The sequence below is a fragment of the Colletotrichum godetiae genome (genome assembly GCF_030913485.1).
Source record: "Colletotrichum godetiae strain CBS 193.32 chromosome Unknown BDP55scaffold_41, whole genome shotgun sequence".
Classification (NCBI taxonomy): Eukaryota; Fungi; Ascomycota; class Sordariomycetes; order Glomerellales; family Glomerellaceae; genus Colletotrichum; species Colletotrichum godetiae.
In genome coordinates this window covers 40,392-67,420 of record NW_026851289.1, presented here as the reverse complement: position 1 = coordinate 67,420, position 27,029 = coordinate 40,392, and the positions used below count along the sequence as shown (strand labels likewise).

Here is a 27,029-nt window from a genome sequence, read left to right as displayed (position 1 = left end):
TTCCCGAAGGTAAGTCCGTCAGCAGGGGGGGGTTCACAGAGAAGCCAATTTGGCGAGGCATCATGCCAAACCTCGCCTCCTGGGCAGAATGGCCTGATAATTCTGTCAGGTACGACATTGATAGAAGGAAACCAGACAGCTCTGTTGAAAAATAGGCAACGAGGCAGATTTCGATGGCTTCGTATAGCAGTTTGTATAAAATGGTCATTCGAAAGGCTGGAACACTGATGGCGGCCAAAACGGTTCAACAGTGGGAGAAAATAGCTGCAGGTATTCGTACCTAGGTATTCGTACTGTGGCTGTACTGCGTGGTGATAGAAGGGCAGGTACGGATACGTACTTGGAGAGAAAGACCAATGCTCCTACACGAATTGAGCGCAGAGGCGCGATTGGCTGTTGGGCGGCGTCGAAAAGGGGTCCAGACTCGTCGAGACTTGGGATGATGATGCTAGATTGCTCATCTACATGGGCCTTATGACGTCTGCACCATGCGGACCCCACTTCCCAAATAAAGAGTAAGATCTCGAGTCTGGGCAACTGTTGGAGGGTGCAAGGTACAGGGAAGGTATCGATACCTTGGACACTCTGAAAGAGATGAATTTATCTCTCTCCGTATTCTTCATGGTAATTAATTGGTTGTGTTGTATCTCGACTGTGACGCTTCGTTGCAACACCTGTTGCGGTGGCTGTAGAAGCACTGTAAAAAGCTTGCATCCAACGTCGAACAAGGGACGAGCATGTCCTGGGAATGAATGGCATATCCAGCTTTACACCGTTGTCTTTTGGACGATATGTGCGTGTTCGCGGCTGCGGCTAATGGGGGCTTGCCCTGTCGATTTGTCCTCCACTGGGCTCTTGGTCACCGGACAGCTCGCAGAAAATGCGAGGAGTAAGGTTGGCCAGGTTCTTGATAGATGGTCGACCGTTGACCGGCGCTTGCGCTTGTTGTCGTGTGTTTCGGACCTGGTGCTGGGTGTTGTTCATCCATTGCTTTTTGTGGTCTCGCGATCTTGCAGCATAAAACCTTCTCTTCATGCCCCCCTGCTTCCTTGTCTCCTCCAGACTTTAGTGGTGGTAGGATCCAGAGCGGTGGTTCAAAGACAAGCCGGGAACAAACGGTACATCTGCAGTACCTACTCCGTAAGGTACCTTAGCTATGAAGAGAGAACAAATTATATGTGGTAAGGTTGTGCTCGCTGCCTTTTGCGCCATAGCTCATCTCTGAGGGGACGCACAGCCGAGAGCTTGTCCAATGAGAAACGACCAAGAGACCCCGTCAAAGGAGCGCCTCCCATTCTATGACGCGGTGGACGGGACATCAGCCCTGTGGAAATTGACTGGGTGTCTCGTACAGTGTTGAATAATCTCATACGCACTCTATCTGCATATCTGCCACACCCATACATACCAAAACAGCATCGACTCGCACCGTACATGTCCTACACGAACACCAGCATCCTCACGTGATGAGCACTGCTTTACACAGGGCTGATGTCAGCGACTCCGCCGGGCTAGCCCCAACGCGCCGATCCCTCCCATTCTGGACGACACACGACCTCATCAGATATGACACCCTCTTTTTTGTCCATTCTCTCCCCCACTGCGCGCCATGCTCTCGTGCTGCCCTTTCCCTGAGTTCATGGCCAAACAATTCCAAAATACACGGGTGCTGAAGGCTCTACGGATCCCCGTATCGTGCTTACACCGTCCGTCCGTTTTGGCCCAGGGACAGCCGTCAACATGGTACCTGCCATACTCCGTGCCGCCGCTAACTTCTCAGAGATGCGGTTCCGCACATGTGCTTTGAACGGTTCAAATTGCTGAGAGAGGGCTGAGAAGTTAGAAACACACTGCCTTGCCTTGCCTTTGCCTTGCCTTGCATAGCTCTAGCCATAGTGGTTTTTTCCAAGCCGTTGCCCAGACGGACCACCATCCATCCCATCGTCTATCACCACGAAGAAGATGATTCGAATGTGAATGTGGCGCCGCTGGCTGAAATCCAAACTCTCCCAAGCAAAATCAACTTTAACCAACCAGCATCAAAGTCCAAAATAAACCCCAAGAAAAGTAAAAGAGAAGCGCGCCAGAAAAGAGACAGAGAGAAAGAGAGAACAGCGGCCGCGACACACACATACACACACCACACCTGTTTCTTGCTCCCACACCCAAGTATCCCTTCCCTGCCACAAGCCAGGGGTGCCCCCCCATTCTTCTTTCTCGTGCGCGTTCCCATTCCCATTCTCTCTTTCTCCCAGGACCTGGACCCTTTTTTTTTTTTCTCTTTCCCGTCTTCACCCCTTCCGCTTCCCAAGTTGCTATCCGTACATACATACTCCATAGTGTACGAAGTAGTAGTGTACCTATGCTCCAGTGCTCGCCTTGTCTTTCAACACACCCCCCAGACCTAGCAGGTGGTCCTCCTTTTTTCCTTTTCGTGCGCGCCTTTGATTTACGTCTCCCCCACTAGCCCATCTGTCCAGCTGCTCAGTGCCTGTTTTCTTGGACCTTGCTTGGCTTGGTTCACCCACATCGTCTCCCGCTGGCGTGTCGTCCCGCTGCTTGACTTCTATTGCGCTGCGCTCAACCCGAGGCGTCTTCGTTCTATTATTTCCCAAGCTACGGACACGGGTCCAGAGTATCCATACTCTGTACAGGAGTACACATCTCAGTCACACTGTCGCAATCCTCTCACGCTCTCTCTACCTACTGGTTCTCGGGACGCCGAACGCCACCACCCTGTCCGGCCTTCGTCAGCTCAGCCCAGTGCATTCTTGACCACACCGTCCTGTCTTCTACGCAGTTGAGACTTGAGTGTAGGTTCAGGGTCAGAGTCAAGAGTCAGAGTCAGAGTACTGTCCATCAGGTGTAATCCCTCTCTGCCTACCTTACCTTTTCTCTCTCATCCTTCGCCTAGGGCACCGCTCAGAAAGTCACAACTCAACCAAGCAAAGGGCCAAGCAATCACACCCCCAGGTCCATACCGGGTTCAGATCGCCACTTGTGCCGTCACGTCAGAACCCCCCCCCCCCGCAACCTTCTTTTCTCTCTAAAAGACCCCCCCACTGCCTGTTCCTTTCCCTTTCAAAGAGCCTCTTCCGCACACCCTCCCTCCCTTCCCATTCCCTCCGATCTATCTGAACCCTATCCGACCTTGCCATAACCGTCCCGCCCAAAACGCCGCCATACCGGAATGGCGCTTTAATTGTTGACCAAGGCCTCCAACACTTGGCCCGTCGTCCGGAACAATATCCTCCAGAAACATCAGTGGCACACACTCATCCTCTCTTCAACTACCTACACCTACGGATACACTAACCATGCTCGACAAGAGGAGCAACGACGGCGCAACATCCGTCCACTACACCATGAAGACTCCTCACTCTGCTCCCAGGCCTTCGCCGGCGCCGCGATCTTCCCATAGCCACTCGCACTCACAGTCCAAACTCGCCGTCCCGCCCGCGAGGACTCCTAATCCTTCTACACCCGTGGCATCTCCAAGAATGCCCTACTCCGTCGGCCAGTCTATGCCTCCCGGAAAGCTATCCCCCACGAGACAGGCAGAGGCAAGAGCCGCGAGTCCAAACTACTTCGGTCTCGTTGTCGAGCAGTCCGTCGACCCAAGAGAGTCTGCCTCTATGCCACGAGACAACTGGAGCTCCCCAACCTCGTCCGTTCGGTCCTTTGGCGGCGCGCTGCCCAAGCAGGTTCCCATCGATGCTAATCCCGACTATGAGGCCTTCAAACGGCAAGCCGATCTCAATCGCGGTGTGAGCTTCAGCCTCTCCTCCTCTCACTTCCCGCAAGCGCCCCCGAACCCGACCACGCTTCGTCCTCGACCGCCACGGTGGAATACTCATGCCAGCGATCACGCATCGGACTTCTCGTTACCTCGAATCCCCACGGAGCGAAAGCAGAGCAAGGAAGCTGATCGGAAAAGCTTGAACGACTCGGCATACGCTTCCTTGGAATCCAAGCGAAACTCCGAGGCATCGATACAACCACCACAGATCTTGAACCTGAACATGCCAAGATTCGAATCGCCGATGCAAACTGAGTCGCCTTTCGAACGTAGAACGACGCTGTCAAAAGTAGAAGACCGTCACCCCAGGTTATCCATCTCACAGAATAAACCGGACGCGCCAGCGCCGAGCTCTGCTCGAGCGAACCAGCCACGTGCCGAGACCTTGCCGCCGACCATGGAAAGCGGCCCCTCTTTGATTGCACCGTCACAATTGAAGGACCTGATCGAGGCCGACGGCTCAGAAAGTGATCTGTTGCTTCTGGATCTGAGAGTGTCACAGCAATATGCCCAAGCTCGGATCGAAGGCGCGCTCAACCTCTGCATTCCGACGACGTTATTAAAGCGAGCTACCTTTAACCTGACGAAACTTCAGCAGACCTTTCAAAGTCCGGATATGCAGGGACGCTTTTCGCAGTGGAAGTCGACGAAGCATCTCGTCGTCTACGATGCTTACTCTGCAGAGAAGCGTGACGCCGTTACGTGTATGAACATGGTGAAGAAGTTTACGAATGAGGGGTACTCGGGCAATATGTCCATTTTGCGGGGCGGCTTCAACGCCTTTGCTGACGCCTATCCCGACTTTGTGGATGAAGGATTCGGCCCTCCGGCGAGCGGCTCCGGCCTTGCAGCATCGAGTGACGGCAACCGGCCCGGCATTGCACCCGTCATTGGAGGTGTGATGCTACCAATGACACAGAACAACGCCAACCCATTCTTCTCCAATATCCGCCAGAACATGGACCTCGCGGATGGCGTTGGCCAGCTGGACATTGCTCGACCGTCTGGCCTGGAGTCACCTACGTTACCTAGATGGCTTCGTGATGCTTCCAAGCCGAGCGATCATGGCAAGCAAGTATCAGGCAAGTTCCTCAACATCGAAAAGGCCGAACAGTCGCGGATGAAGGCGGCCTATTCCATGTTCAGCGGTAGTGAGAATGATAAGAAAGTGCCGCAACTTTGTGGCATCGAGAAGGGAGGCAAGAATCGGTATAAAGACATCTTGCCCTTTGAGCACGCTCGGGTTAAACTGCAAGGTCGCGCCGAGGGAGCATGCGATTACGTCAATGCCAGTCACGTCAAGGCCTCGCGGAGCAACAAGAGGTACATTGCCACCCAGGGCCCGCTCCCTGCCACGTTCGAGGTAAGCTATCGACAAGGTTTCCGCGATATGTGTACTGGATACTAATTTCAAGAAGGATTTCTGGTCTGTCATTTGGGAACAAGACATTCGTGTCGTCGTCATGTTGACCGCGGAATCGGAAGGAGGCCAGCTGAAATGCCACCCCTACTGGCAAGGCAGGGATTTTGGCTCGATCAAGCTGAAGCCGCTGTCGGAGAAGAAAGTGTCTTTGGACATTGACAAGCACCGCACTAACCAAGGGTCAAGCGCTCCTTCTGCTGCAGCAGCAGCGGAAGCTGGACGCCGCCGCGCGCAGACGACGACTACGCTGGAGGCATCAAACGCATCCGCCTCGCCATCCCCTCCACAAGGCGAGACGCCGCATGTCATCATCCGGAAGTTTGCGTTGTCCCACGGCTCACATCCCTTTGCACCCATACGTGAGATCACTCACCTGCACTATCCGTCCTGGCCAGACTTTGGAGCGCCTGCGCAGCCATCACACCTGTTAGCCCTCGTTGACCTGGCCAATGTGATGCAGCGTTCAGCATTGCCAGTTGACACGTCTTCAGTCAGCAGTTCCCGTGTTTCTCCGGACTCAGGTTCTATTGCTTGGTACGACGAGCCGGAGATGGACCAAAGGGCACGGCCAATGCTAGTGCACTGCTCAGCAGGATGCGGTCGAACCGGTACATTCTGCACTGTGGATAGCGTCATCGATATGCTGAAGCGGCAACGACTTAACAAGACGACGACGAAGCCGGTCAGGAAGCGGGACTCGGACGGCGACATCAAGATGAGTGGATCAGAGGAGTCTTCGCCAAAAGAGAAGACATTTGATTTCAACCCGAGCAGCCGTCGCACTAGCGCCGATGTGCGACGCGGCTCTCCAGACAGAACCCCATTAGACACGGCGTGGTTGACGGACGATAGCGACACTATGGATCTCATTCAGAAAACAGTAGAGGACTTCCGGAACCAACGACTCAGCATGGTGCAAAGCCTGCGTCAGTACGTCTTGTGCTACGAAACGATTGTTGAATATGTATGGCGATGGCACGAGAAGAGCTCAGGTTCTTCCAAGGGAGGAAGAGCACGAAGTGGAAGCCTACAGCTTAGAGGGGACAACTAATTATACGGCGCGGCTAGCATGAGAAAGACGGATGGAAAACCGGAAATGGGAAGTAAACTCGTGCGGAATCGTATTGCGATACCCCTCTTGGATGGCGGAAGGAGCCAGCATCAGCGGGTGTTGAAAGAAAGCTTTGTGCATTTTTCTTTTACGGCAATAAGGCACTATGGAAAGAAGCAAACACACACACCGGCCTGAGGTCCAGGGCCAGGGCCAGGGTAGGCATGAGACTAAGGCGTTTGGGCATTTCAGAGCATATGTTTACAATGCATGGCGTTTGGTACTCGACTTTTAGTGTCTGATGACGCCAGCATGTTTGGGATCTTGACTGCGGTCAGTCCCCTTGGAATTGTACATTAGAGAAAGGCGTTTGAATGAAAGAAAGAGAGGAAGAGAGTAGAGGGCTCCCCCGCCTTTCGGCTTGCTCCCCCATTGACCTCATATCCTTGAGTCTGGTGATGATGATAATTGGAAGAGGATGATGTGTGTCCCGTGTGAACAATTTGAATGGACGGAGACAGTGGTCTTCTGAACTTGCCTCTACAGTATCTTCTCTGATCTGCACCTCGTCCTCTGAGAACCGGATATATCCTCTTTTACGCTTATCTCGCAATGGTATACTATCTATGCTACCAGAGAGGCGCGAGACGAGGGGTACGGAGTAAGGACAACAAAAAATGGGCGATGATTGACAGTATTTGGTGGGGCATCTTGGATTTGCGAGTTGTGAGTATGCAGGCGTGCGTTGGTCACGGCGAGGTGAGGTCACTGTGGTCGGAACGTGGCATCAATGTTTGCCAGTACCGCCACCTCCATCCACCATGGGCAAAGAACAGAAATATAATGAACGGTGCAAAGTCATGGTGGCTGATTCCATGATTCTATGTAGTCGTACATAATTAGCCGTACAAGCGCCACGTGCGCGCGCAATGGGCGCAGACGCTGTTTCCACCGCCGCCACTCCGGCGCCTTCTTTCCCACTCTCCGCCTTTCTTCTGCCCTGCCTAACTGCCTGTCCAACTCCCGCCAGCCGAGTAAACATGTCGTCGTCGATCGTTTGCTGCTTTTTCTCCCTCTCTCGTTGCATACACCCCAACCGCGCACGCACTTACTTCCAGAGCTTGCCGAGTGACACCTCCTTGTCGTCGTGCTTGTTGAGGATCTTGGCGGTGGCGAGCTCAAAGTCCTCCTGGGTGACGTGAACTCTACGCTCGCGCAGGGCGTACATGCCGGCCTCTGTGCAGACACCCTTGAGCTCGGCACCGGAGCAGCCGTTCATCTTCTCGGCAATCTTTGTGAGGTTGATGCCTCTCGTCAGGTTCATCTTGCGGCTGTGGATGCGGAGAATGTCGGCGCGGGCTTCGACGCTTGGCGGGGGGAACTCTATCTTTCGATCGATACGTCCGGGACGCAGCAGGGCGGGGTCGAGAATATCGAGACGGTTGGTGGCCATGATGACCTTGATGTTCTTGGTGGGTTCGAAACCGTCCAGCTGGTTCAGCAGCTCCAACATGGTGCGCTGGACTTCGGAGTCGCCGCCGGATGAACCCTCGACACGGGAAGAACCGATGGAGTCGATCTCGTCCATGAATATGATGGAGGGGGCGTGCTCGCGGGCCATGACGAAGAGCTCGCGGACCATGCGACTACCCTCACCAATGTACTTTTGCACCAATTCGGAACCGGACACTCTGATGAACTTGCAGTCGGTGTGATGTGCGACGGCACGGGCGAGCAACGTCTTTCCCGTACCGGGGGGACCGTAGAGAAGGACACCCTTTGGTTGTGCGATACCGAGCGACTCAAACAGCTCAGGGTGCTTGAGACCGAGCTCGATGACCTCCTTGATTTCCTTGATCTGCTGATCCAGACCACCAATCATATCGTACGTGCTGTCGGGGACCTTCTCGACCATCATGAGGGAGACGAGGGGATCGACGGATGAGGGGAGCATCTTCTCGAGCTTGTAGCTGTCGGAAAGCAGGGTTACCCGCTTGCCGACGGTGAGCTTTGTGATGTCGACATTGTCGGAGATGTCGACGACTGCGAGGGGTTAGTTTGGCCATTTTGACAAGATTGAGACTAGTGAAGATGAGGTCGGGGTGGGATGCGATGACCTGCATCGCACGGCGGACTGGTGAGCGAATGACGTACCGTATTTGCCTTCGGGATGCACCTTGACCAGGACCTTCTTCGTGCTCATGACCTTGACGACCTCACCAACGTAGGAACCAGGCTGCTGCAACAGACCAAGCTCTTCCCTCAGCAGCCTCACGCGGGAGTTGTAGTCGTTTCTTTGGGCTTCGAGACGGCGGAGGACTGCTTGGCCCTTGAGGATCTCGAGCTTCATCGCCTCGATCTTGTTTTGATAGTAGCTGTCGAGCGCCATCGTGATGGATGCCCCGAGGGTTGAGGAAGGAGACAAGTAGTAGTGGTGATGTTGGTTGTTGTCACTGTCGTCGGTATGGATTTATCGGGGACCAGTGAGGGGGGATCAATCGGTCGTCGAGGGCGGGGTCGTGATAGGTAGAATGATTGAGGTTGCCGGGGGTGGTGGTGGTGGATGTGGTGGGCTGGGTCGTGATGATGGAAGCTTGTCGTTATGGAAGCTCACAGATGGATTGGGAGTGACAGGGCTGGACGTCTGGCTGGGCTGGCTGGCTGGCTCCGTCGGTCCGTCAGTCAGCCGCAACCCGCAGCAGGCAAACGACCGTCGACGCGTTCGACAGGACCGGACATCACGTGATGGCCACCGTTCCGGAAAAGCTCTGGTCCACTTTTCCTTCTCCAAGCTTGAGCTCGAACGTTTTCTGAGAGCAGTAAATGCCTTAGGTAATCAGGTTGTCGGAAGAGAATATTTTCCATCCTCCGTTAGCAGGACCCACCGTCTCTAGCGGGTCCAGCTCCATGGAAGGAGAGATGGTCCGTGTGGAATTGTTCACAGGGTTCCATGGAGAAGGTGCAATGGAACACTAAATGCGCCTGCGAGTACGGTGACGTTTGCTCTCCCAGTTGGGAAAGTGGAGCACAGCACGAGATCAAAGCACATGTCGAGCAACTGGGCGAGTGGAGCGTAGAAGATGTCGAATTATCATGGAAAGATAGATGGCAAAAGGCGCGCGGGATACATATCTCAAGAGTCCAAGAGGCGGTGATAGCCGCGGAAGCCTGGTATGGCAGGTGGAGGTGAGGTGAGGTGAGGTGAGGTCGAGTCGAGGATGAGACGGGAGGAGTGCTGAAGGTGTGGGAGGCGACGCCGCAACGGACCCCGATAGAAAGAGGATGGGCACTGGGAGCAGGGACTCGAGTGTTCGAGGTTCGCCAGTCGCGGCTGATGGGAGGTTGCACCCTGCGCCAGCGGCGACTTTGAAGCACGCGGGCGCTAGTCTGGTTCGGGACGGGGTCCATGATCCATGCTCCCGTTCCACCGTCCGCTTCCTCGCCGGCTTCACGCTGAATCCAAGGGTTTACCGGTATCCCCTTCCCCCTCGAGCCCCAAGTGAGGTGCGCAGCGTGCCTTTGCAAAGCACCAGTGATCTCCACTCGGGAACCTAAGGTAATCCTCCCCCAAATTGCGTGCCGCTGCACGACTCAATGTGCATGTACCCTTTTACCTTGGCACCTTGTTCCTATCAACTGCCCGCTACAAGTAAGGGAAGAAAAGAAGTGTGCGTGTGTTGTGTGTAGAGACTGTATCCGTAGGTGTGTGTGTGTGTGTGTGTGTGTGTGTGTGTGTGTGTGTGCAAGTCGCAAGTGTAAACACCAACCAAAGGCTACCAAACCGGCCATGCCTGTTGGCAATACTGACAAACGAGGGATCTCCTGTCCATCTTCCCCAGTCTTTCGGCCCCGATGACAAGTACATTGCGGAGGAGAAACAGCCTCGCGGTGGCCCTCGCTCCTCTCGCGGGGCCAATAAAAGCATCTTCCATGCTTTTCTGCGAGGAGAGTCGCCATCTGAGGCCATCCAGAGAGCACACATGACCGTCAGTTGAGAGACTTGGGGTTGCGGCTTGATCAACAGTGGGCAGCGCCTGACTCAGACATTCCATCCCACCTCCAACTCCTCCACTGCCTTGCCCAGTGCTTCCGGGCTGTTGCAAGTTCCTCACCTTAATGAGGCGTGTTGCTCCGTAAATATGTGTGAATCTGGGGGAGGAGAGACCCAAGCATTCCCTCCTCTCCTCCAAGTACGGAGTACCTGAGGTACACACACACACACACACACACACACACACACACCAGAGAGACTTAGAGAGTAAGGTAAGGTAAGTACTGAGGTAGATCCCAGTGGAACACAATAGGTACCTTAGCTTACCTAGCACCCACCGTTAGCCGGCAAGTAGCTTCCATGGTACGAACTCCTGCTCCACCACCTCTTCCACCAGCGACCACCACCACCACCACCACCACAAATTGCAGCATCGGTGATTCGGGTCATCCATCGATACCTAGTGCTTCGTACTTCTTATTCGACATTCTACCTACCTTACAGATAGAAGGTTCCCGTTGTCTGTGTGTCCGTCTGTACCTTGCCCAAGAAACATTTTCTACCGCTCGGGAATGGAACAAGTCCGCACTTTTCTTCTCGAACCTCATAGACACTAGGTCTAATCATCCCATCATCATTCTCATTCTCATCCCCCGGTCGTCCTTTTCTTCCCCATCGTGTGCTTGTGTGTTTTGGTCACCTTCTACGGATACTTAGCTTGTTTACACCACACCACCACGGCCACCTACCTACTACGTACGGTCTGCCGTCTGCGGTCTGCCTGCCTCACCTATTGTTCCTGGCTCGTCTGTTCAATTCTCTCTCTCCGAGTCCTCCCTCTCCATTGTTTATAAGCAATAAGCCTTCGGCTACCAGACTGAGACCCGTCAGATATCCAGCTGGGGTGGCCTCGACACCGACACACACCGTCACCGACTTCTCGACCCATAATCGGGCTCTCCGAGTAATCCTCACATTTCTCACTGGACTGAGCCCAAACCTGACTGAACCTGAACCTGAACCTGGACCTGGACCTGGACCTACCTAAACCCAACCGCACCTCGTACACCACCTTAACTGGCACAGACACACAACAATACATCTTTTTTCTTCCCCTTCCAAGTTTCTTCTCCTCATATCGCTTAATCACCAGCTCGCCGTTCCAAGACAGCAAAACATCGAGAATTCCAAGCTGGAAATCATCAACCCGACGCTCTCTTCTCCCACCCCCGGTTTGCCGTCTCGTCCCGCGCCTGCGCCTGCACTGATAACCCACATCTCCGGCACCTTGCCAATCTCCTCCACCCATCTTGCTCCATCGTCCCCAAACAGCTGCGCGGTCTTTCGTCGCCCTATTCGTTGTCGCCCACCATGGATCCCTCAACAGGGCCGGGCACACCGTCCCATCCATCTCATCAGTCCCACGATAGCTCGACCACCGCATCACCCACTGATACTCGTCATCAGCCCTCAAGGTTCGACTCATATGTCGCCTCCCGCGACGAAGGTCTGTCCGAAAGTTTTCAGTCCTTCCAGTCCACCGACACGGTGCGGAGGCGCCCAGAAGGTGGTGGCTACGGTATGTACGACCCGCTGCTTGTGTTGCATGCCCAGAAACCAAACAAGTCTTGGTCGTCCGAGTTACCCAGTCGCCCAACGCGAAAAACCCCTGGCTGATATCATACCCCCGTGCGCTTGCAGGTTCTATACATACCCAAGGTTCCGGCTCTCAATACCTGGGCGACCCGTCTGCCCACGATCGATCGCATTCTCGCTCAACAACAACTGCTAGTGCTAGATCGCCCATGATGGGTCCCGAACGCCCCAAAGCTGCGAAGCCGCGAAAGCCCCCCATGCCCCGTCGACTGTCGACCAACCCATCAGCACCACACCGCGGCGAGTTCTTTTCTGTTGACGACGATATCAACGAGGTCGAGGCAGATGCCGTTGGTCGCCATCAAAGCCGCCAGGGCAGCACCGCTTTTGGCACCCGCCGCCGACCTCAACTGGCCACCACACTGTCGCGCGTCCAATCTTCCCGCAGCGACACTGGAGTCGATGACGACGACGACAATGATGAGGTCGAAGATGGTCCACGGACGCCGAGAGCTGACGACGAAACCCCCGATGATGCTGAGCGCGTTCCTTCGATACACCCTGATGAAGAGGACATTGATGCCGAGTCAGATGGCGACGTGAGCGACGCCGAGAGCTTCACGCTCAAGGATCGTCAGCAGGCCATCAACCAGACCCATCCTTTTGGCATCAGGTTGTGGAAGCCTGCGTTGTACAAGAAAGATCGTTCGGTGCAAAAGAATGCCGAGGGCGATATCCATTCGTCGCCTGGCGGAAGAGTTCACACCTGGCTTGTCTTCTTCAATCTTCTTTGGACCTTGTTGTTTGGCTGGTGGATGGCTGCTTTCTCGGCACTCGGCGCCCTGGTTTGCTTCTTGTTCGCAGCAACTCCTAGTGGTAGGGAATACGGCAGAGTTCTCTGGGGCTTGGCTGGCTACCTTTTCTATCCATTCGGCAAATATGTGCGCCTGGAGCAGGATGACGCCTACCTTGACGAGGACCAAGGTGAAGGACGAAGCATTTCCGAGTATGAGCAGTGGCAGAGTGGCGATCTGGAATACGGCCGCCTCTTCTTTGGTCCAGAGGGATCCGAACGCAGCCGATCTATTGTTGGACGCTCGCGAAGGAGCATCGATTCGGAGCCGAGCGAGACTGATAGCCTCCTAGGCCGTTCTCGACGCGGGGAGCGAAGCCAGACACCACCCCAGATCAAGCGCCGTTTATTCGGAAGAGGCCAGTGGAACATTGGACGTGTCGTCTTCTTCTTGTTCTTCTACCTCTTGCTCTCACCCTCATTGATCCTGGTATCCTTGATCTGCTGGTTCCTCGTCTTCTCGATCCCAATGGGCAAGGTCACCATGCTGCTTTTCGACCAATTGCGCCGCCACCCCTTGGCGCTCTCATTCGAGTCTGATATTGTTCTCGCCCGCACAGCTGACACGCCGCACTCGTCAATCTTGCTGTGCACGTACCGCGCTGTCGGTATCAAGTACTGGAAGTATACCATTGACGGCACGAACGTGTTCTTGATCAACCTCATGGGAGTTGTCTTCTTCGTCATCTTTGACTATCTCGTTCTCGACCAAGTTCTTGGTTTGGAGCTCTTTATCACGTCACCCGCTTTCCTCTTCATTGCCGGCTTATTCTCCATCGTTCCGCTCGCCTACTTCATCGGCCAAGCCGTCGCCTCCATCTCGGCACAGTCTTCGATGGGTGTTGGTGCTGCCATCAATGCTTTCTTCTCCACCATTGTTGAGGTGTTCCTTTACTGCGTTGCCCTGAGCCAAGGCAAAGGTCAACTGGTGGAAGGCAGTATCGTGGGAAGCATTTTTGCCGGTATTCTTTTCCTTCCCGGCCTCTCCATGTGTTTCGGTGCCATCAAGCGCAAGACGCAGCGCTTCAACGCCAGATCCGCCGGTGTCACTTCGACGATGTTGCTTTTCGCAGTCCTCGGCGCCTTTGGCCCCACGCTCTTCTACCAAATCTACGGCACTCACGAGCTCAACTGTTTGGACTGTGTCAACCACGGCGGCATTGGAGGAGGTCTGTCTCCTGTTGGTGATGGGCGCGACTGCAAGCGATGCTTCTTCTCCCAGACTCCGGCGCTGAATGATCGTTTCTATCTTGAGGCTGTCCGCCCGTTCTGCTACTTCTGCGCCACGTTGTTGTTCCTCTCCTACATTGTGGGACTCTGGTTCACTCTGCGAACCCACGCTGCAGTCATTTGGAACTCTGAAATTGACGAGAAGAAGCACGAAGAGGCACATGCACACGCTCATGCGCATGCTCATGCCAGACAGTCGGGTCCTCACTCATTTGCCGAGACCACCGGCACCTCGGTCGACGTCCGCGACTCTCATCTTTACAAACGCATCCTCGGTCAGTCGCTGAAGCAGGTTGGCCTTGCAAACAAGAAAGATGACGGCTCTCGCCAGGGGTCCGTCACCGGATTGGGATTGAGTGCTGGCAATGGCAGCGTCAGTATTCCGCACGTCGTTCCTCCCAAGTCCAGTGGGAGCGATACGGTCCGCTCTACTGTCCATATCCCTGGGTTTTCAGAGGCGGAGAACAACGCTTTGGTCCGAGAGGTAGCAGAGATGGCGGCCACTGCAGCTACAATTGCTGCAAGGGAGCGAATGCCTCGCAGAACCTCGGCTCTCCCCGCAGGTTCAACTGCTGCTACCTCCTCCCGCCCTCCGGCTCTGCGTACCGCTACGGTTGCCGATAACGAAGAACTCGCAGCAGCCAGCACTGTCCAAGCACCCCATGGTGGACACGACGCTCCCAATTGGAGCCGAGGCAAGAGTGCCTTCATCCTCATGGGAGCTACCGTACTCTATGCTATCATTGCCGAGATCCTGGTGGACACTGTAGACGTCGTTCTTGAGGGCTTTGCTATCGATGAGAAGTTCTTGGGCATCACACTTTTTGCACTGGTTCCCAACACGACCGAGTTTTTGGTATGTTTGACCTGCTAATCCACATTTTGATATTAACTAACGCTTTGTAGAACGCCATTTCGTTTGCTATGAACGGCAATATTGCGCTCTCAATGGAGATTGGTTCTGCCTATGCGCTGCAAGTTTGCTTGCTGCAAGTCCCAGCCCTTGTGCTATTCTCTGCAATCTACGTCACCTCTGATCGTTTCGAAGACGTCGCTGCGCACACCTTCTCACTCCTGTTCCCCCAGTGGGACATGGTGACGGTCATTATCTGCGTGTTCCTCCTAAGCTACATGTATGGTGAAGGAAAGAGCAACTATTTCAAGGGCAGCATTCTGCTGCTTAGCTACCTTGTAGTCATTGTGGGCTACTACTTCTCAGGGTATACCGAGGATGCCATGAGCGTGAGTCGTTTCGACGTCATGGGCGCCAACGGACAATACTCAACTATCAAGACTGTTGGCCGGAGAGTGAGCGGCGCTGTTCTGCAGTAAAGAGATTTTGATAAAAAGGATGGGTGTAAAGGGGAGGCGATACCCAAAGAGGGTGAAACATCACTAAAGGGCGGTAGAAGGTCAGAGGTTCATGAAGTCCCAGTTTGAACTGTGGCTTCTTGTCAGTTTTCCGTCCGACAGGACATTGCATTGTTTTGGTTTTTTTCTGGCAGGCGGCTATGATGGGACGCTGACGGCGTTAAGGAGAGGAGCACATTACCTAGATTACCCTTTCGTTTCATCGCGGATCGCTCGGAATATACATCCCTAATGTTCAAACCCCGAACTCATCATTTTCGGTACCCATCATGCTTGTCAATGCCTGCCGGCCGGCTTCCTCATCGGTTTCCCGTCGAACGCCAGATACTATCGCCGACTTTTGACCGAGTCTAGTGATAGCGTTCCAAACGGCAAATGCTTGTTTTGACATATCGACAGGGGGGGAACCGGGCGATCAACGTCATGATTAAGTGGAGTAGGTAGCACAACGGCCGGCTGCCGCATCCACGGTATAATTCTTGGCTTTGGCTAGACCTCTGCAACCAAGATTCCCGATCTGAAGACTGAAGTTGATTGCTCCTCGCGTGGGGGGCCAATAGGTGACATGGCTCCTGCAACGCTGACACATTTCTGCAATGCGGGTTGCTAGCGCCGGCCGCGGCAGTGGCTTTCCGGAGGAAGAAGAGAGTTGTTTGATGTCTTCATGACGGCATCAGACTGACAATGGACGGCTGGCTATTGGCTGGCTCATCACTCGGATTTGAACTTTACCTGAGAGATACCACGGTTCTTGGGAGGGAATTTCGCCAGTGCGCGAGATTGACTTCTGGCTTGTTATTGGGGTGACTCTGGACGACAGGCCCGTTACTTTTATTAACGACGTCTTTCCCCGTTTCTCTTGTTAGCTTCTTATCCTAGGGCGGCTGTGTGTAGAACTCTGCACTCTCATATTTCCTTTTTCCCATCTGGGCACATTGCACCACCATGGCTCCTGCTGAACCCCACGCGATTGCCTTCAAGGCGAAGGGCAAAACGCCTCATTTTAAAGAGGAGAGGGAGGGTTGGAAGGGGTACATCGAATGGGAGAAGTATCCTGAGAAGCAGAAGCAGGTTGAAGAGCTCATGAGGCAGTACGACTTTCCGGATGTGAGTGTGAATATGTCAATGTCCGGCGCAGTTATGTGTTTAATAGAGCCCCCAGCTGACTGATTCTTCTGTGCCTGTATTTAGCCACCCCAGTATCAATTAGGACCGCTGCCTGATACGAATCCCATCCTCACGGGTGAGCGATGGAAACAGTACCACTACGCTTGCGGGCTGGGCCACATCCCCGAGGTCAGCTGGGATATCGTCAAGAAGGAAAAGGCAGAAGACATGATTCACGTGCTCCAGTTCCCTTACAACGGCGAGCCTCCTCGCGTAAGTCACACTCAACCTTTGTACTTGAGATTTTCCTTCTACTGGGCGGACCAAAAACAAAACAAAACCTGACATTCGGAAACCGCAGAAACGCCTCGTAGAAACGGAAATCACCTCAAACAAGGACCACTTTGTCCGCAACCACGGCGGTATCCCCGAGATCGACGAAACGAAATACACCCTCGACATAGCCGGCCTCGTCAACGACCCGAAAACGCTCACGCTGCACGACCTCAAGACCAAATTTAAGCACCAGACCAGCGTCGTCTCGATCCAGTGCTCTGGCACGCGGCGCATCGAGCAGATTGCGCAGTACCCAGGCGACGGCGACGAACTCATCAACGCGCCCTGGGGTGAAGGCGCCATCGGCACGGCGCGGTGGACGGGGGTGTCGCTCAAAAAAGTGATCAAGTACTGCGGCGGGTTAAAGGACGGCGCAGGCCACTTGGAGTTTTACGGCGCGGATACGTATTTCAAAAAGGGAAAAGTGTATAATTACGTCGTGAGCGTGCCGTGGCGGAAGGTGAAGGCGAACGAGGTGTTGTTGGCGTGGGAGATGAATGGGGAGCCGTTGCCCCGGATCCACGGGTTTCCCTTGCGGACGGTGGTGTTCGGGTACATTGGGGCGCGGAGCACAAAGTGGTTGACGCGGATCCGGGCTATTGCGAGCGAGAGCAGCGCGCCGGTGCAGAGGCGGGAGTATATCTACTACACGCCGCAGGTGGGGAAGCAGAATGTCAAGTACAGCAACGGGTTCTCGATCCAGGAGATGCCTGTGAGCTCTGCGATTATGACGCCGCGGGATATGGATCAAATTGTTCACGAGGGGCGGATGAAGTTGAGGGGGTGGGCGTATTCGGGGGGCGGGCATTGGCCTGTTCGGGTGGAGGTGAGCGGTGATGGGGGCGGGGTGTGGTATGAGGTTCCGTGGGAGAGGATGAGCGGCAAGTATTTCCATGCGTGGCGGTTGTGGGAGATTGAGATGCCTGTTGACGCGGAGGGGTGGTTGGAGTTTTGTGTGAGGACGTGGGATAATGCGTGTAATACGCAGCCTACCTTTGTGAGGTCTGCTTGGTATGTTTGCCCCATTTCTCCTTTTCTCTTCTCTTTTCTTTGGCAACATAGTCCTATATCTTCCCCTTTCTATCTGGGGTTCGTGGACAGAGGGGCTTTCAGATGAATGATAATCTCAAGACTGACGACGAGACTTTTACAGGAACTGGGACTTGCATGTAACGTCCTCGGCGCACCGCATCAAGGTGTACAGCATCAACAAGTCGAGGCCCGAGACGGCGGCCAGACTGAAGAAGCTTGAAGAGAACGGGATCCCTATTGTGCCGATTACGCTGCCTGCCGAGATTGACTTTGAGTCGGATGAGGAGTATGAGAGGAACATGGCGGCGCAGGGTGGACGGGATCCGACGGAGTGAAGGGAGCGTTTGGGTTGGATGTGTTGAACAAGATGGGTGAAGAGAAATAACCAGTGAAGCAATGGGACAGTTTAGTGTGTTTAGTATCTGTGGCAATGATGAGATACAGTTTTGTTACTTTAGTTCTCAATTAAATCCTCAATGTAGATACTCACATAGGTGAGGTATTGACCCTCTCGGTCGTCTTATATTTACCACATGACAAGGACCACATTTGAGATATTGATGCAGTAGTATGCACGTAATTGCTCCCTGTACTCAATAATTCTGCTGTGATGTCCATCTTGAGGTGTGTGCAACCGGCAAATGCCCTGAATTTGTCCAATGCCAAATCCAGCATCTGAGTACCTAAGGTCATTCTACACAAATTGTAGATTGCCGTACAGAACGTTCGAGTCTATCACATGAGCTGTTTTCTCCCCTCTTTTACTCTGTATTACGTTCTTACTCCTTGGCTTCGCGGTCCTACATAATTCGGTTTTCTGCAGAAGGCCGGGCATAAGGCCATCTCTAAGGGCCGTCAGTGTGGTAGTCAGGCCACTTTTCACACTGATACACCGCCTCTTGTTGAACAGTGACGCCTCTTTTTTTGTTTAATACGGCACGGCATCCTAAGACGACTTCCAAAAGAAAACCGACCTCCCACCCCTTCCTTGCCTTCTACTTGATACCAAGCAAGATTCGTCAAGTCCAGATACGCCGTCACATCACGTATTACCTTGCAGCTGGGATTTGAACACGGGACCTCTGAAAGCCTTCACCGATTAGGCTGTTCGTGGACTTCAACCACTCCACCAACCAGCCAGTTTTGACCTGACCCCCAAAGGGGCGTCTGCTGGCTGGTGACAGGATTGGACTTGAGGGGGGGTATATACCTTTCTCGTGTATTCAGATGAAAGGTAGGGATTCTATGTGTGGAAGGTATGGTCGAGATGAAGATATTTTGACATCCAAGGCAGGTACCTAGATGAGATGCTTGGAACGAACACAACACAGACACGCAAACTCCAGACTCCGCCGGCCGTGATTAGGCAATGTCTCTCGATCGACTGATTCCTCTTTTCCTTTTTCCTCCGACCTGAACTCAAAGACCCATCCAGTTCCCGTTTACACTTCCGCCCATACCTTCAAACCCCGGCACGTATCCGTTCCCAAACATGGCCGAGAACTCGTCGAGCGCAGGCGGCATCGGCGACAGACTCCCATCGAGCCCGAAGAATGGCATCGCCGGCGGCAACGACGCCGTACCCTGCCGCCCCGCGCCGGGCGCAACATGCCCTCCTCCTCCTCCGGCACCTCCGCCTCCTCCCCCGGAATGCCCGTGTCCTCCTCCCCGCCACAAACCCGCAGGATGCGGCGGAATCGGCAAGCCCGCGCCATCAAGCCCATCCCTCTCGCTCCTCGCATCACCACCTTGTCCCTGCCCTTGCGCAGGCGTATCCGTCTTCCACAACATCTCCCACTTTTTAAACCTCGCATAATCAGTCTCCTTCACCCCGGACGCACCACCCGCGCCCCCGCCACCACCATTCGACTCATCAGCCATATCCAACCTCGAAATAGCGCGCTCAAAGGCCTCAATAAGCGACATTTCCGATTTCGCAGACTCCCCGCCGGCAGACATCTCCCTCAGCATCGCCATGCCTTCCCGTAGTGCGTCGCGGAGGCGGTCCGTCTTCTTTTGGAGGCACTGCGTGATGATGACGAGCAGCGCGGCGCGGCACGAGGAGAATTCCGTGTACGAGGCGCGGGCGAGGCCGACTGTGTTGCGAAGGAGGCGGCACGTTTCTACGACGCAGAGGGCTGCGTCGACGCAGTCTGCTACGAGGACGGCGCGCGGGTGTGTTGTTTTGCTGGTTGAGCTGCTAGTTGTGGCGCGGCCGCCGGCACCACCGGCACCGGCACCGCCGCCGGAAGAAGGACCGCCTGCGACTGTCATGGCGACGGAGTCTGCGGGGGATCCGGAGGAGCTTGCTGTGCTGCCGCGGTGAGCCGAGTCACGGGGGAAGATGAAGGGGCGGCCGGCGAACATGCGGACGAGGCAGTATTCTAGCCTCAGATGCATTGTTGGGCGGAAGACGGCGGGGCCGGTGGTTGGATCTTTGATAAAGGTTGGTTCTGGGAGGCTGTTCCACCAGTTGTGGAGTTGGGCTTTCATTTCGACGAGTTTGGCCATGCCTTCTGGGATTTCATTCTTTTCAAATGTTTTGAAGAGGGATCTAGAGGGCGTTGGATGTTAGTGAGATGAAGGGGAAGGGGGGGATGAGTTGGGGAAGAGGTACATTTGGTGAGCTATTCTGCTGAGGGCGTTGTTGAGCTGGAGGGTTGCTAGCATGTGTGCCGTGTTTGGCGGCGCTGAACCGGGCCAGATTTCTGGTCTGTCGACTGGGAGTTCGGCGTCGACGTCACTTGCTGCGATGGATACTGGCCGGCCGTGGAATATGCCGATACGCCTGGGAGATTAAAGTCAATGTGTGAGAAGCAATGAGTAAACTCGGGGACAAAGATATGCTCACTTTTCCGTCGTATAGGCCGTCCACCATACACGGTTCCTTGTCTCACGAATAACAGGATCAATGGCGGCCCCGGGATGCTTCCGATGCATACCATTCTGTATCGCGAGCTTGACCGCCAGGTTCAGGTAGACGTACGACAGCCCCGAGGCGTCGAGGGGTAACGTATACAGGCCGATGAGCAGACACGCTTGGACGCTCTCGAGCGACGAGATGGTGATCACGTCGGGGACCAGCCGGCACGCCTGCTGGTAGAACATGATGCCGATGGTATCCTCCGAAAAGGGGCTCGAGTCGGCCGCGGCGCTCGGCGGGCCGCCCCGTTCATTCCGGGAGTCCAGGTAGGCGTACTGCGTGCCGATGGCGAAGATGATGAGGATCATGCAAACGGTGCCGACGTCGCGGCGCGTCAGGGAGGCCGAGTTCTCGTACACGAGGTCGAGCCTGTCCATGAGCCAGTGGCGCTCGACGTAAAAGTAGCTCGTCTCGGCATGGTTGAAGAAGGCCTGGACGAGGAAGTCTGCGACGTAGCGGGGCGGGAGGGAGGAGAGGGAGGCTACTGTGTTGGAGGGGGACTGGAGTTCTTCTGGGCGGTAGTATTCTTTGAATTGTGTCTTTGGACCATCCGGGGCGTCCTGTGAGAGGGGGATCAGTATTTGCCCACGTGGTATAGGTTTCTGTGACGAGAAGGGGGTTGCTTACGTTTACACACTGTTCGATCCATTGCTTTATCCGCATGGAGAAGTTCCAGTGTGAGAACTCGCCGGAGTAATCTACTCGGCTGTCAATATGGCGGTCTTCGGAGAGAGGTCCTTCGGGATGCTAACGCCGAGCCCTGTTGAGGGTCCGGGGAAGCGGTCCCGGGGAAGGGGGAGGCGTAGAGCAGGGGAAGGTGAGGGGAGGGGATTGGAAAGGGGGGGGAGAGAAGGGGGCCCGCCTTACGTGTGATGTTGTTCTCCAAAGGCTGAACCGTTATCTCGTCGACCTTGAAGGAGTCGGAGCTCTGCGATTGCACCTCTGCCTCGGTGCCGACGTCCGGCTCCATGGTGACATCCGCTTCAGGACCAGCACCACCGCCGGCCCCGGTCACCGCGCCGTCCGGGCCGGTGCGTGGTCGACCAGACGACTTCATCTTCTCCACGGACTCGGCCAAAGTCTTTAGAGTCTCGGCATCGAGGGTGCTCTTGCCGGTGTAGTGCGCCAGGAGCCGCTCCATGTAGGACATTCTCTGGGCGTCCTCATGATGTTGAGGGGGGCGGGGTCTATTATTGTCCATCCGGCCTCGTCAGCCAGATGTTTTATTGGCGCAAACCAAATGGAGGGCACGCAGATATCGCATTGAGGGGGATCTCATAGCAATATTGAATTTAGGAAGGATGGGAGACAAAAGGAGATTTGAAGTTCTAATAGTTCTCACCTCGTTGAGTTCTCTGATCCGGGCTCATCTCTCGTCGTGGGCGTGAGGAACTCGCACTGCCGGCGCAGACGGGTGCACCGGCGGCAAGGAACTCCTCCGTCGCATTTTTCCTTGAGTCGCCGACATCCGTCACAGCTTGGTCGCGTCAGCATGGGGGAGGTTCTCTCACATCAATTGACACGGGACCGAGTAACTAGTAATGAAAAGGGACAAAAAGGAAAAAAAGGAAAAAAAAAAGAAATGGGCTTCATCGTACGCTCGAACTGCCCTCTTCCGCTCCTTATCCGCTACGCGACGCTGCTTGTGTCGTTGCAGGCGCAGGCCGTCCTCGGGATCCATCTACAACTTCTTTTTGGGGTCGCAATAGCCGATAAGAGGACTGTAGTGAGAAGGGAGAGAGCGGACAGTGCCGATCGACAGGGCCAGGCGAGGACCCGGGCCGGTGGAAGAGGACTCTCTCTGTGTGTGTCTGTCTCTGTTGTCTCTCTGGCTTGGTCTTCTTTGTGTGTAGGGGAGGTTTGTTTAACTCTCCGCGGAAAGTGTTTCCCAAGTGACCCCGCCGTAACGAAGAGTCCGTGTTCAGAAAGGAAGGTCTGGTCTTGTCTTGGGTCTCTCTCTCTCTCTCTCTTTCTCAATGCCCTTGCAATTCCTCGGGAAGTGAGTGGGCAAGGTATGCGGGTGGATAAAGAACGGGAATGAGTGAGTGAACGAGAGTGGTTGTTCCAAGTTTGTGTGTGTGTGTGTGTGTGTGTGTGTGTGTGTAGAGGGGGAGCTAAGATAGGCCTGCTGGCAGTGCTGACTCTCTCCGTCCGAGTCTTAGTTTCCCTCTTCCTCCACCGCCGCGCGCGCCCATTTTCCCAGAAGGGGGAGGGGTCGGGGAGGCAGAATTTCGGCGAAACCTCCAGCGCCGCGGTCGGCGGGGGGTCGGAGAGGAGCGGACCCGCTGTTTTTCGCGACCAAGACGCGGGGAAGCCGGCTACATCCCGGTCGGAGCCGAAATGGTGCATGAGGAAAGATCCCTGGAACCTGAGAATCTGGAGTTAACTTGACTCGTGATGCGGAGATAGGGGGGATTTGACCGAAGTCTATGGAGTAGAGTCTGTGAGTAATCGACATCGTGTTGTTGGACAGTTGGTCTTGAGAGATGCAGTCGGTGATTATTCAATTCGTTGGAGGGGACGTGAGAATGAAAACGAACAAAATTGACGAGCACGAGTAACAGAATTGTACAGAGTAACCCAATGTGATATTAACTTGGCATCTTTATCAATTACCACCGTGCTATGGATACAAATCGCTCACAGTTTCGCCTTCAAGTCATCCTCCCACAGAGACTTGAGCCCGTTCTCAAGAGGACTATCTTTCCTCTCGATCCTCGCCTTTGACGTCTCCATGATACTCGGCAGCCCCGTGCTCTCAAACGAAGCCCCATAACGAATCATGGCCGCCACACCCTTACTCGAAAGCAGAATCTCTGGCATCCCGTGGCCAGAAAACCCAGCAATGATAAACTGCCCCGGCTTCCCAGGCACACCGCCCAAATGTGGCATAAAATCAGAGCTATACCCCATGATACCCGTCCACACCCTCTCCGTCGTCGCGCCGCTCTCCTCCCACCCGCGGAAATGTCTCTGCATGTACCCGTCAAAGTACGGCGCCGCGCCCTTGACCAGCTCGTCGTCCCGGACGTTGTCGAACCACTCCCCCCGCTTATGCCAAAACATTTGCCGCGCGCCGCCGACGACGATGCTACCGTCCGCTCGCGGGATGAGGTAGTCGTTGTTCCGCGCGTCGAAGCGGATGCCGTACGTGTTGACCAGGTGCGGGCTGTTGGGGCCGCCCGGGCTGGTGATGCGGCTGCAGAGGCCGCGGACGGGGACGATGCGGTCTTCGTATTGCGGGAGGACTTGTGCCGTGTAGCCGTTTGTGGCTACGACGACTTTACCTGCGCTAATGGTGCCGCGCGGGGTCTGGACTGTCCAGCGGCCGGCGGCGTCGGGCGTCGATGATACTGATGTTACTGGCGTGTTGGCTTGCAGGTTCAGCCCCTTTTGGAGGAGGCGGTCTAGGAGCTGGTGGACCATCTTTGCTGGCCATAGATGTGCTGCCGTGAAGGAGAAGGCGCACTGCGCGCCTTTCACCCCTGAAACCTGCATTGGGATGATGAGGCTAGATCTTTCACCATCGATGTAAGGGGAGCAGATAGACCTACCCTTTCGGCGTCCTTCTTGGGAGTGAAGGCAACATCCTTCATATCCACAACGCCCGCCTTGACTAATTCCCGATATGCAGCCTCAGTCTCCTTGGCATGCTCCGGGTCAAGATACACATCAACCGCCCGCGTCAGATGAAAATCGCAATCCAGCCCCTCGCTCTCTACAAGCTCCTTGACGGCATACACATTTGAGGCCTCAAACGCAGCCAACTTGGCCGCCTGCTCGGGCCCAAATAGCTTGGTGTACTTGGGCACCTGGAAATACGTGTCGGGCTTGACGTGCCCGCCATTGCGACCCGAGGCGCCGGAACAGACCTTCCTGGCCTCGAGGATGGTGATGGACGGCGGGGACGGGTTGTCCTTGAGGATGTGGTAGGCCGTGGCGACGCCCGCGAAGCCGGCGCCGACGATGACGATGTCGCTCGTAGCAGGGAGCTCCGGGGTTGTGCGGTGGTCGTCTAGGGCCCGGGGCGCGGCGTTCCAGAAGGAGATGACGGGGTTGGGAACCGGGTTCCGGTTCGTCGGCCTTGGTGCGGGCATGGCGTTGGGATGTGACTGGATGGGCTGGATGAGAGGCGGTAGGTGGGCTTGGCAGGCTTCTTCCGGGTCTCTTCTTCACAAAGGAGGGGCAAAGGTTTACTGGGCAGGCTAGAAGTGAGGCTCGGACTGATAAGCAATATGTGTGGACTTTCTATATACCAATGTTGGGGGAGACAAGCGAGCAGAAGCCGCTTCTTTGGGCTGGCGCTACCATCAAAACGAACCGGCACCTTTTCGTTCAACAAACGTGCCGTTGATGCTCGATTGGGACTGATAAGGAGCATTGAAGTCGGAAAACCGAGATAAGATGATTCGGGCATGGGATCCATCCCCACCGATATCTCTTTGGTCCCAGCTCCGGGTCACGGGTGGGTATTAGCGTTTCTTGGGGGCGTTGTGACGGAAAACACGGCGAGTGGCCGAGACCGGAGGCCGAACCGGCGGCGGGGAGTACGGGACCGGCAATTTGCCGGTTCTCTTTGTCTTTCCCCCCTCTTAGCATGATAAGCAAATCGCAGGCGTCCAGTGACATGCAAGGTATGCACAGCGAATCAGCTCCAATCAAACATCCAAGAACGATATCTTCCTCACGGTAGGAAGCAATGCATGAAGATTGGTCACTTTGTTCATTCTTACGGGGGTTTGCCGCTTAGAGTGCGAGACCGAGGAAACAAACATCCCGTGAACCCCCTCCCCTCTAGGAGAGTACGAATACCTTACCATTACGCCGTTTACGCCGCGGCCGCCCCCTCCGACGCGGCTATAATCTTCCGCGCCATCTCCGGCAACTCGGTCGCCATGACGTCCATCTCCCCAAACAAATCCGTACACGGCTCCCCCTCGTATACGGCGCACCACGCCCCCTTGAACCCGCACCCCTTGGCCGCCGACGCATCCCACATGTGCGCGGCCGCGAACCACGCCTCCTCCCCGCCAAAGCTCTCCAGCACGGGCTTATACGCCCTGGGATCCGGCTTGCCGATGCCATCCGCGTCGCAGCTCTTGAGGTTCTCCGCGGGCATGTCGATGCCCGCTTTGGCAAAGTACCCGCCCACGCGCTTCGCGTCGCCGGCCGTGAAGGCCCAGACCGTGAAGCCGGCCTCGCGCAGGAGCGTGAAGCACTCCTTTGTGCCGGGTCGGGCCTCGAGCTCGAGGAAGCGGTCCATGATGTAGGCCACGTCGTCGTCGGTGGCGAGCTTCCGCGGTTCCGGGACGCCGGCTTGGAAGAGCATGCGGTAGAAGAGGCTGCGGAAGATGTCGTAGAAGCGGCGGTAGCGACCTTGGATGGAGAGGTAGGTGTATTCGCGCTCGGCGGCCTCGATCCAGGCGAAGCTGAGGAGGGCGGGCTTGATGTTGTGTTCTGCGAGTTTGGGGCCGAGGCGGGTCTCGATGGCGCGGGGGATGGCGTCGTAGGACATGCAGGTGCCTACGATGTCGAAGACGACGTGTTTCCTTGGTGATGACATGTTTGGGTTTGTGTGATGTGTGTGTGTGTGTGTGTGTGTGTGCGATAGTGAATGAGTATTCACAAAGTGATTTTGATTGTGCGAAGAAGTTCTTTTGAGTATGGTAAGTTTGTATGATTGCAAATATGGTCTTAAAGGTTTATATCACGAACATCTCATCCATGAATAAGACACTTAGGCTATAGATAGCCTCACCACCGGCGCGCCTCATCGCCCTATCTCGGCGCCTGGGCCCGCGGGGATGAGCGGGGTACCGCAGCATTTGCCATTGCCGCGACAGACCCCTGTTACCCCAGCCGGCTGCTCTGGCGGATCCGACGAACCGGTTGCGTATCACTCGACGGGGCGTTCAGTCCCGAGAGGGGGGAGCCCCGAAAAAGGCATCGCAGGCAATTCCCGGCTGTTGCATGATAAGCTACCGGCCGCCGGCCGCGCTACCCGTTGATTCCGCCCGGTCGTCAGTATCCCCTCCCCGACTCAGATTGTGCTTTGCGGTGGTTGGTTTACCCGACAGCCCATCTTTTGGACAAAGGTCGTGGGAATCGGTATTCTGAATGGGTACACTGAAATGTGTGGTTTGCTCGTTGAGGAGGATTGAGACTCAACGATCAATGGTAAAGTAGCTGTTAGATGCTTGATCTTATAGGACGTTTCTAGAATTACATGAGTCAGCAATCCGTACCAGGACGAAGGTCGGAACTATTGATGATAGCTATGAAGTGACGCCTAATTTTAAGCAGGAGAACATGCGCCG

At 55.2% G+C, this 27,029-nt stretch overlaps 7 protein-coding genes across 7 annotated transcripts; 3 read left to right on the top strand and 4 right to left on the bottom strand.

The window, feature by feature from the left end:
* Nucleotides 1–3,064: 3,064 nt before the first annotated feature.
* BDP55DRAFT_706429 (protein-tyrosine phosphatase) lies at nt 3,065–6,734 on the top strand. The gene is made up of 2 exons (XM_060578056.1): nt 3,065–5,162; nt 5,218–6,734. Exons 1-2 carry the CDS (start codon nt 3,318–3,320, stop codon nt 6,271–6,273), a joined length of 2,901 nt encoding a protein of 966 aa, XP_060426018.1. The 5' UTR covers nt 3,065–3,317; the 3' UTR covers nt 6,274–6,734.
* Nucleotides 6,735–7,381: 647 nt separating this feature from the next.
* Nucleotides 7,382–8,662, bottom strand: BDP55DRAFT_635229 (26S proteasome subunit P45 family protein; the record flags this gene model as incomplete). Its single annotated transcript, XM_060572750.1, has 2 exons — nt 7,382–8,316; nt 8,428–8,662. The coding sequence occupies 2 exons, from the start codon at nt 8,660–8,662 to the stop codon at nt 7,382–7,384; spliced, it is 1,170 nt and encodes a 389-aa protein (XP_060426017.1).
* Nucleotides 8,663–11,635: 2,973 nt separating this feature from the next.
* Nucleotides 11,636–15,275, top strand: BDP55DRAFT_559248 (sodium/calcium exchanger protein; the record flags this gene model as incomplete). The annotated part of the gene is made up of 4 exons (XM_060569883.1): nt 11,636–11,831; nt 11,984–14,506; nt 14,600–14,799; nt 14,850–15,275. 4 exons carry the CDS (start codon nt 11,636–11,638, stop codon nt 15,273–15,275), a joined length of 3,345 nt encoding a protein of 1,114 aa, XP_060426016.1.
* Nucleotides 15,276–16,259: 984 nt separating this feature from the next.
* Nucleotides 16,260–18,124, top strand: BDP55DRAFT_559278 (oxidoreductase molybdopterin binding domain-containing protein; the record flags this gene model as incomplete). The annotated part of the gene is made up of 4 exons (XM_060569889.1): nt 16,260–16,421; nt 16,506–16,694; nt 16,783–17,768; nt 17,911–18,124. The coding sequence occupies 4 exons, from the start codon at nt 16,260–16,262 to the stop codon at nt 18,122–18,124; spliced, it is 1,551 nt and encodes a 516-aa protein (XP_060426015.1).
* Nucleotides 18,125–18,850: 726 nt separating this feature from the next.
* BDP55DRAFT_674089 (fungal-specific transcription factor domain-containing protein) lies at nt 18,851–22,816 on the bottom strand. Its single transcript, XM_060575641.1, has 8 exons — nt 22,311–22,816; nt 22,055–22,189; nt 21,580–21,899; nt 21,340–21,410; nt 20,641–21,272; nt 20,407–20,577; nt 19,082–20,343; nt 18,851–19,021 (listed from the first exon to the last, which is right to left on the bottom strand). Exons 1-7 carry the CDS (start codon nt 22,391–22,393, stop codon nt 19,209–19,211), a joined length of 2,547 nt encoding a protein of 848 aa, XP_060426014.1. The 5' UTR covers nt 22,394–22,816; the 3' UTR covers nt 18,851–19,021; nt 19,082–19,208.
* Nucleotides 22,817–23,293: 477 nt separating this feature from the next.
* On the bottom strand, nt 23,294–25,141 carry BDP55DRAFT_674081 (FAD dependent oxidoreductase). The gene is made up of 2 exons (XM_060575640.1): nt 24,267–25,141; nt 23,294–24,204 (listed from the first exon to the last, which is right to left on the bottom strand). The coding sequence occupies exons 1-2, from the start codon at nt 24,807–24,809 to the stop codon at nt 23,353–23,355; spliced, it is 1,395 nt and encodes a 464-aa protein (XP_060426013.1). The 5' UTR covers nt 24,810–25,141; the 3' UTR covers nt 23,294–23,352.
* On the bottom strand, nt 25,142–26,315 carry BDP55DRAFT_674080 (HAD-like domain-containing protein). Its single transcript, XM_060575639.1, has one exon. The coding sequence runs from the start codon at nt 26,273–26,275 to the stop codon at nt 25,541–25,543; it is 735 nt and encodes a 244-aa protein (XP_060426012.1). The 5' UTR covers nt 26,276–26,315; the 3' UTR covers nt 25,142–25,540.
* Nucleotides 26,316–27,029: the final 714 nt, after the last annotated feature.

Excerpts from the sequence above, each read along its gene's own strand:
- BDP55DRAFT_706429 (XM_060578056.1), top strand. The coding sequence starts at position 3,318 with ATGCTCGACAAGAGGAGCAACGACGGCGCAACATCCGTCCACTACACC. Across the intron at positions 5,163-5,217 it reads CGCTCCCTGCCACGTTCGAG|GATTTCTGGTCTGTCATTTG; the intron begins GTAAGCTATCGA and ends AATTTCAAGAAG.
- BDP55DRAFT_674089 (XM_060575641.1), bottom strand. The coding sequence starts at position 22,393 with ATGGATCCCGAGGACGGCCTGCGCCTGCAACGACACAAGCAGCGTCGC. Across the intron at positions 21,273-21,339 it reads GGATCGAACAGTGTGTAAAC|GACGCCCCGGATGGTCCAAA; the intron begins GTAAGCAACCCC and ends CCCCTCTCACAG. Across the intron at positions 20,344-20,406 it reads AGCAGAATAGCTCACCAAAT|ATCCCTCTTCAAAACATTTG; the intron begins GTACCTCTTCCC and ends AACGCCCTCTAG.
- BDP55DRAFT_674081 (XM_060575640.1), bottom strand. The coding sequence starts at position 24,809 with ATGCCCGCACCAAGGCCGACGAACCGGAACCCGGTTCCCAACCCCGTC. Across the intron at positions 24,205-24,266 it reads CCAAGAAGGACGCCGAAAGG|GTTTCAGGGGTGAAAGGCGC; the intron begins GTAGGTCTATCT and ends ATCCCAATGCAG.
- BDP55DRAFT_674080 (XM_060575639.1), bottom strand. The coding sequence starts at position 26,275 with ATGTCATCACCAAGGAAACACGTCGTCTTCGACATCGTAGGCACCTGC.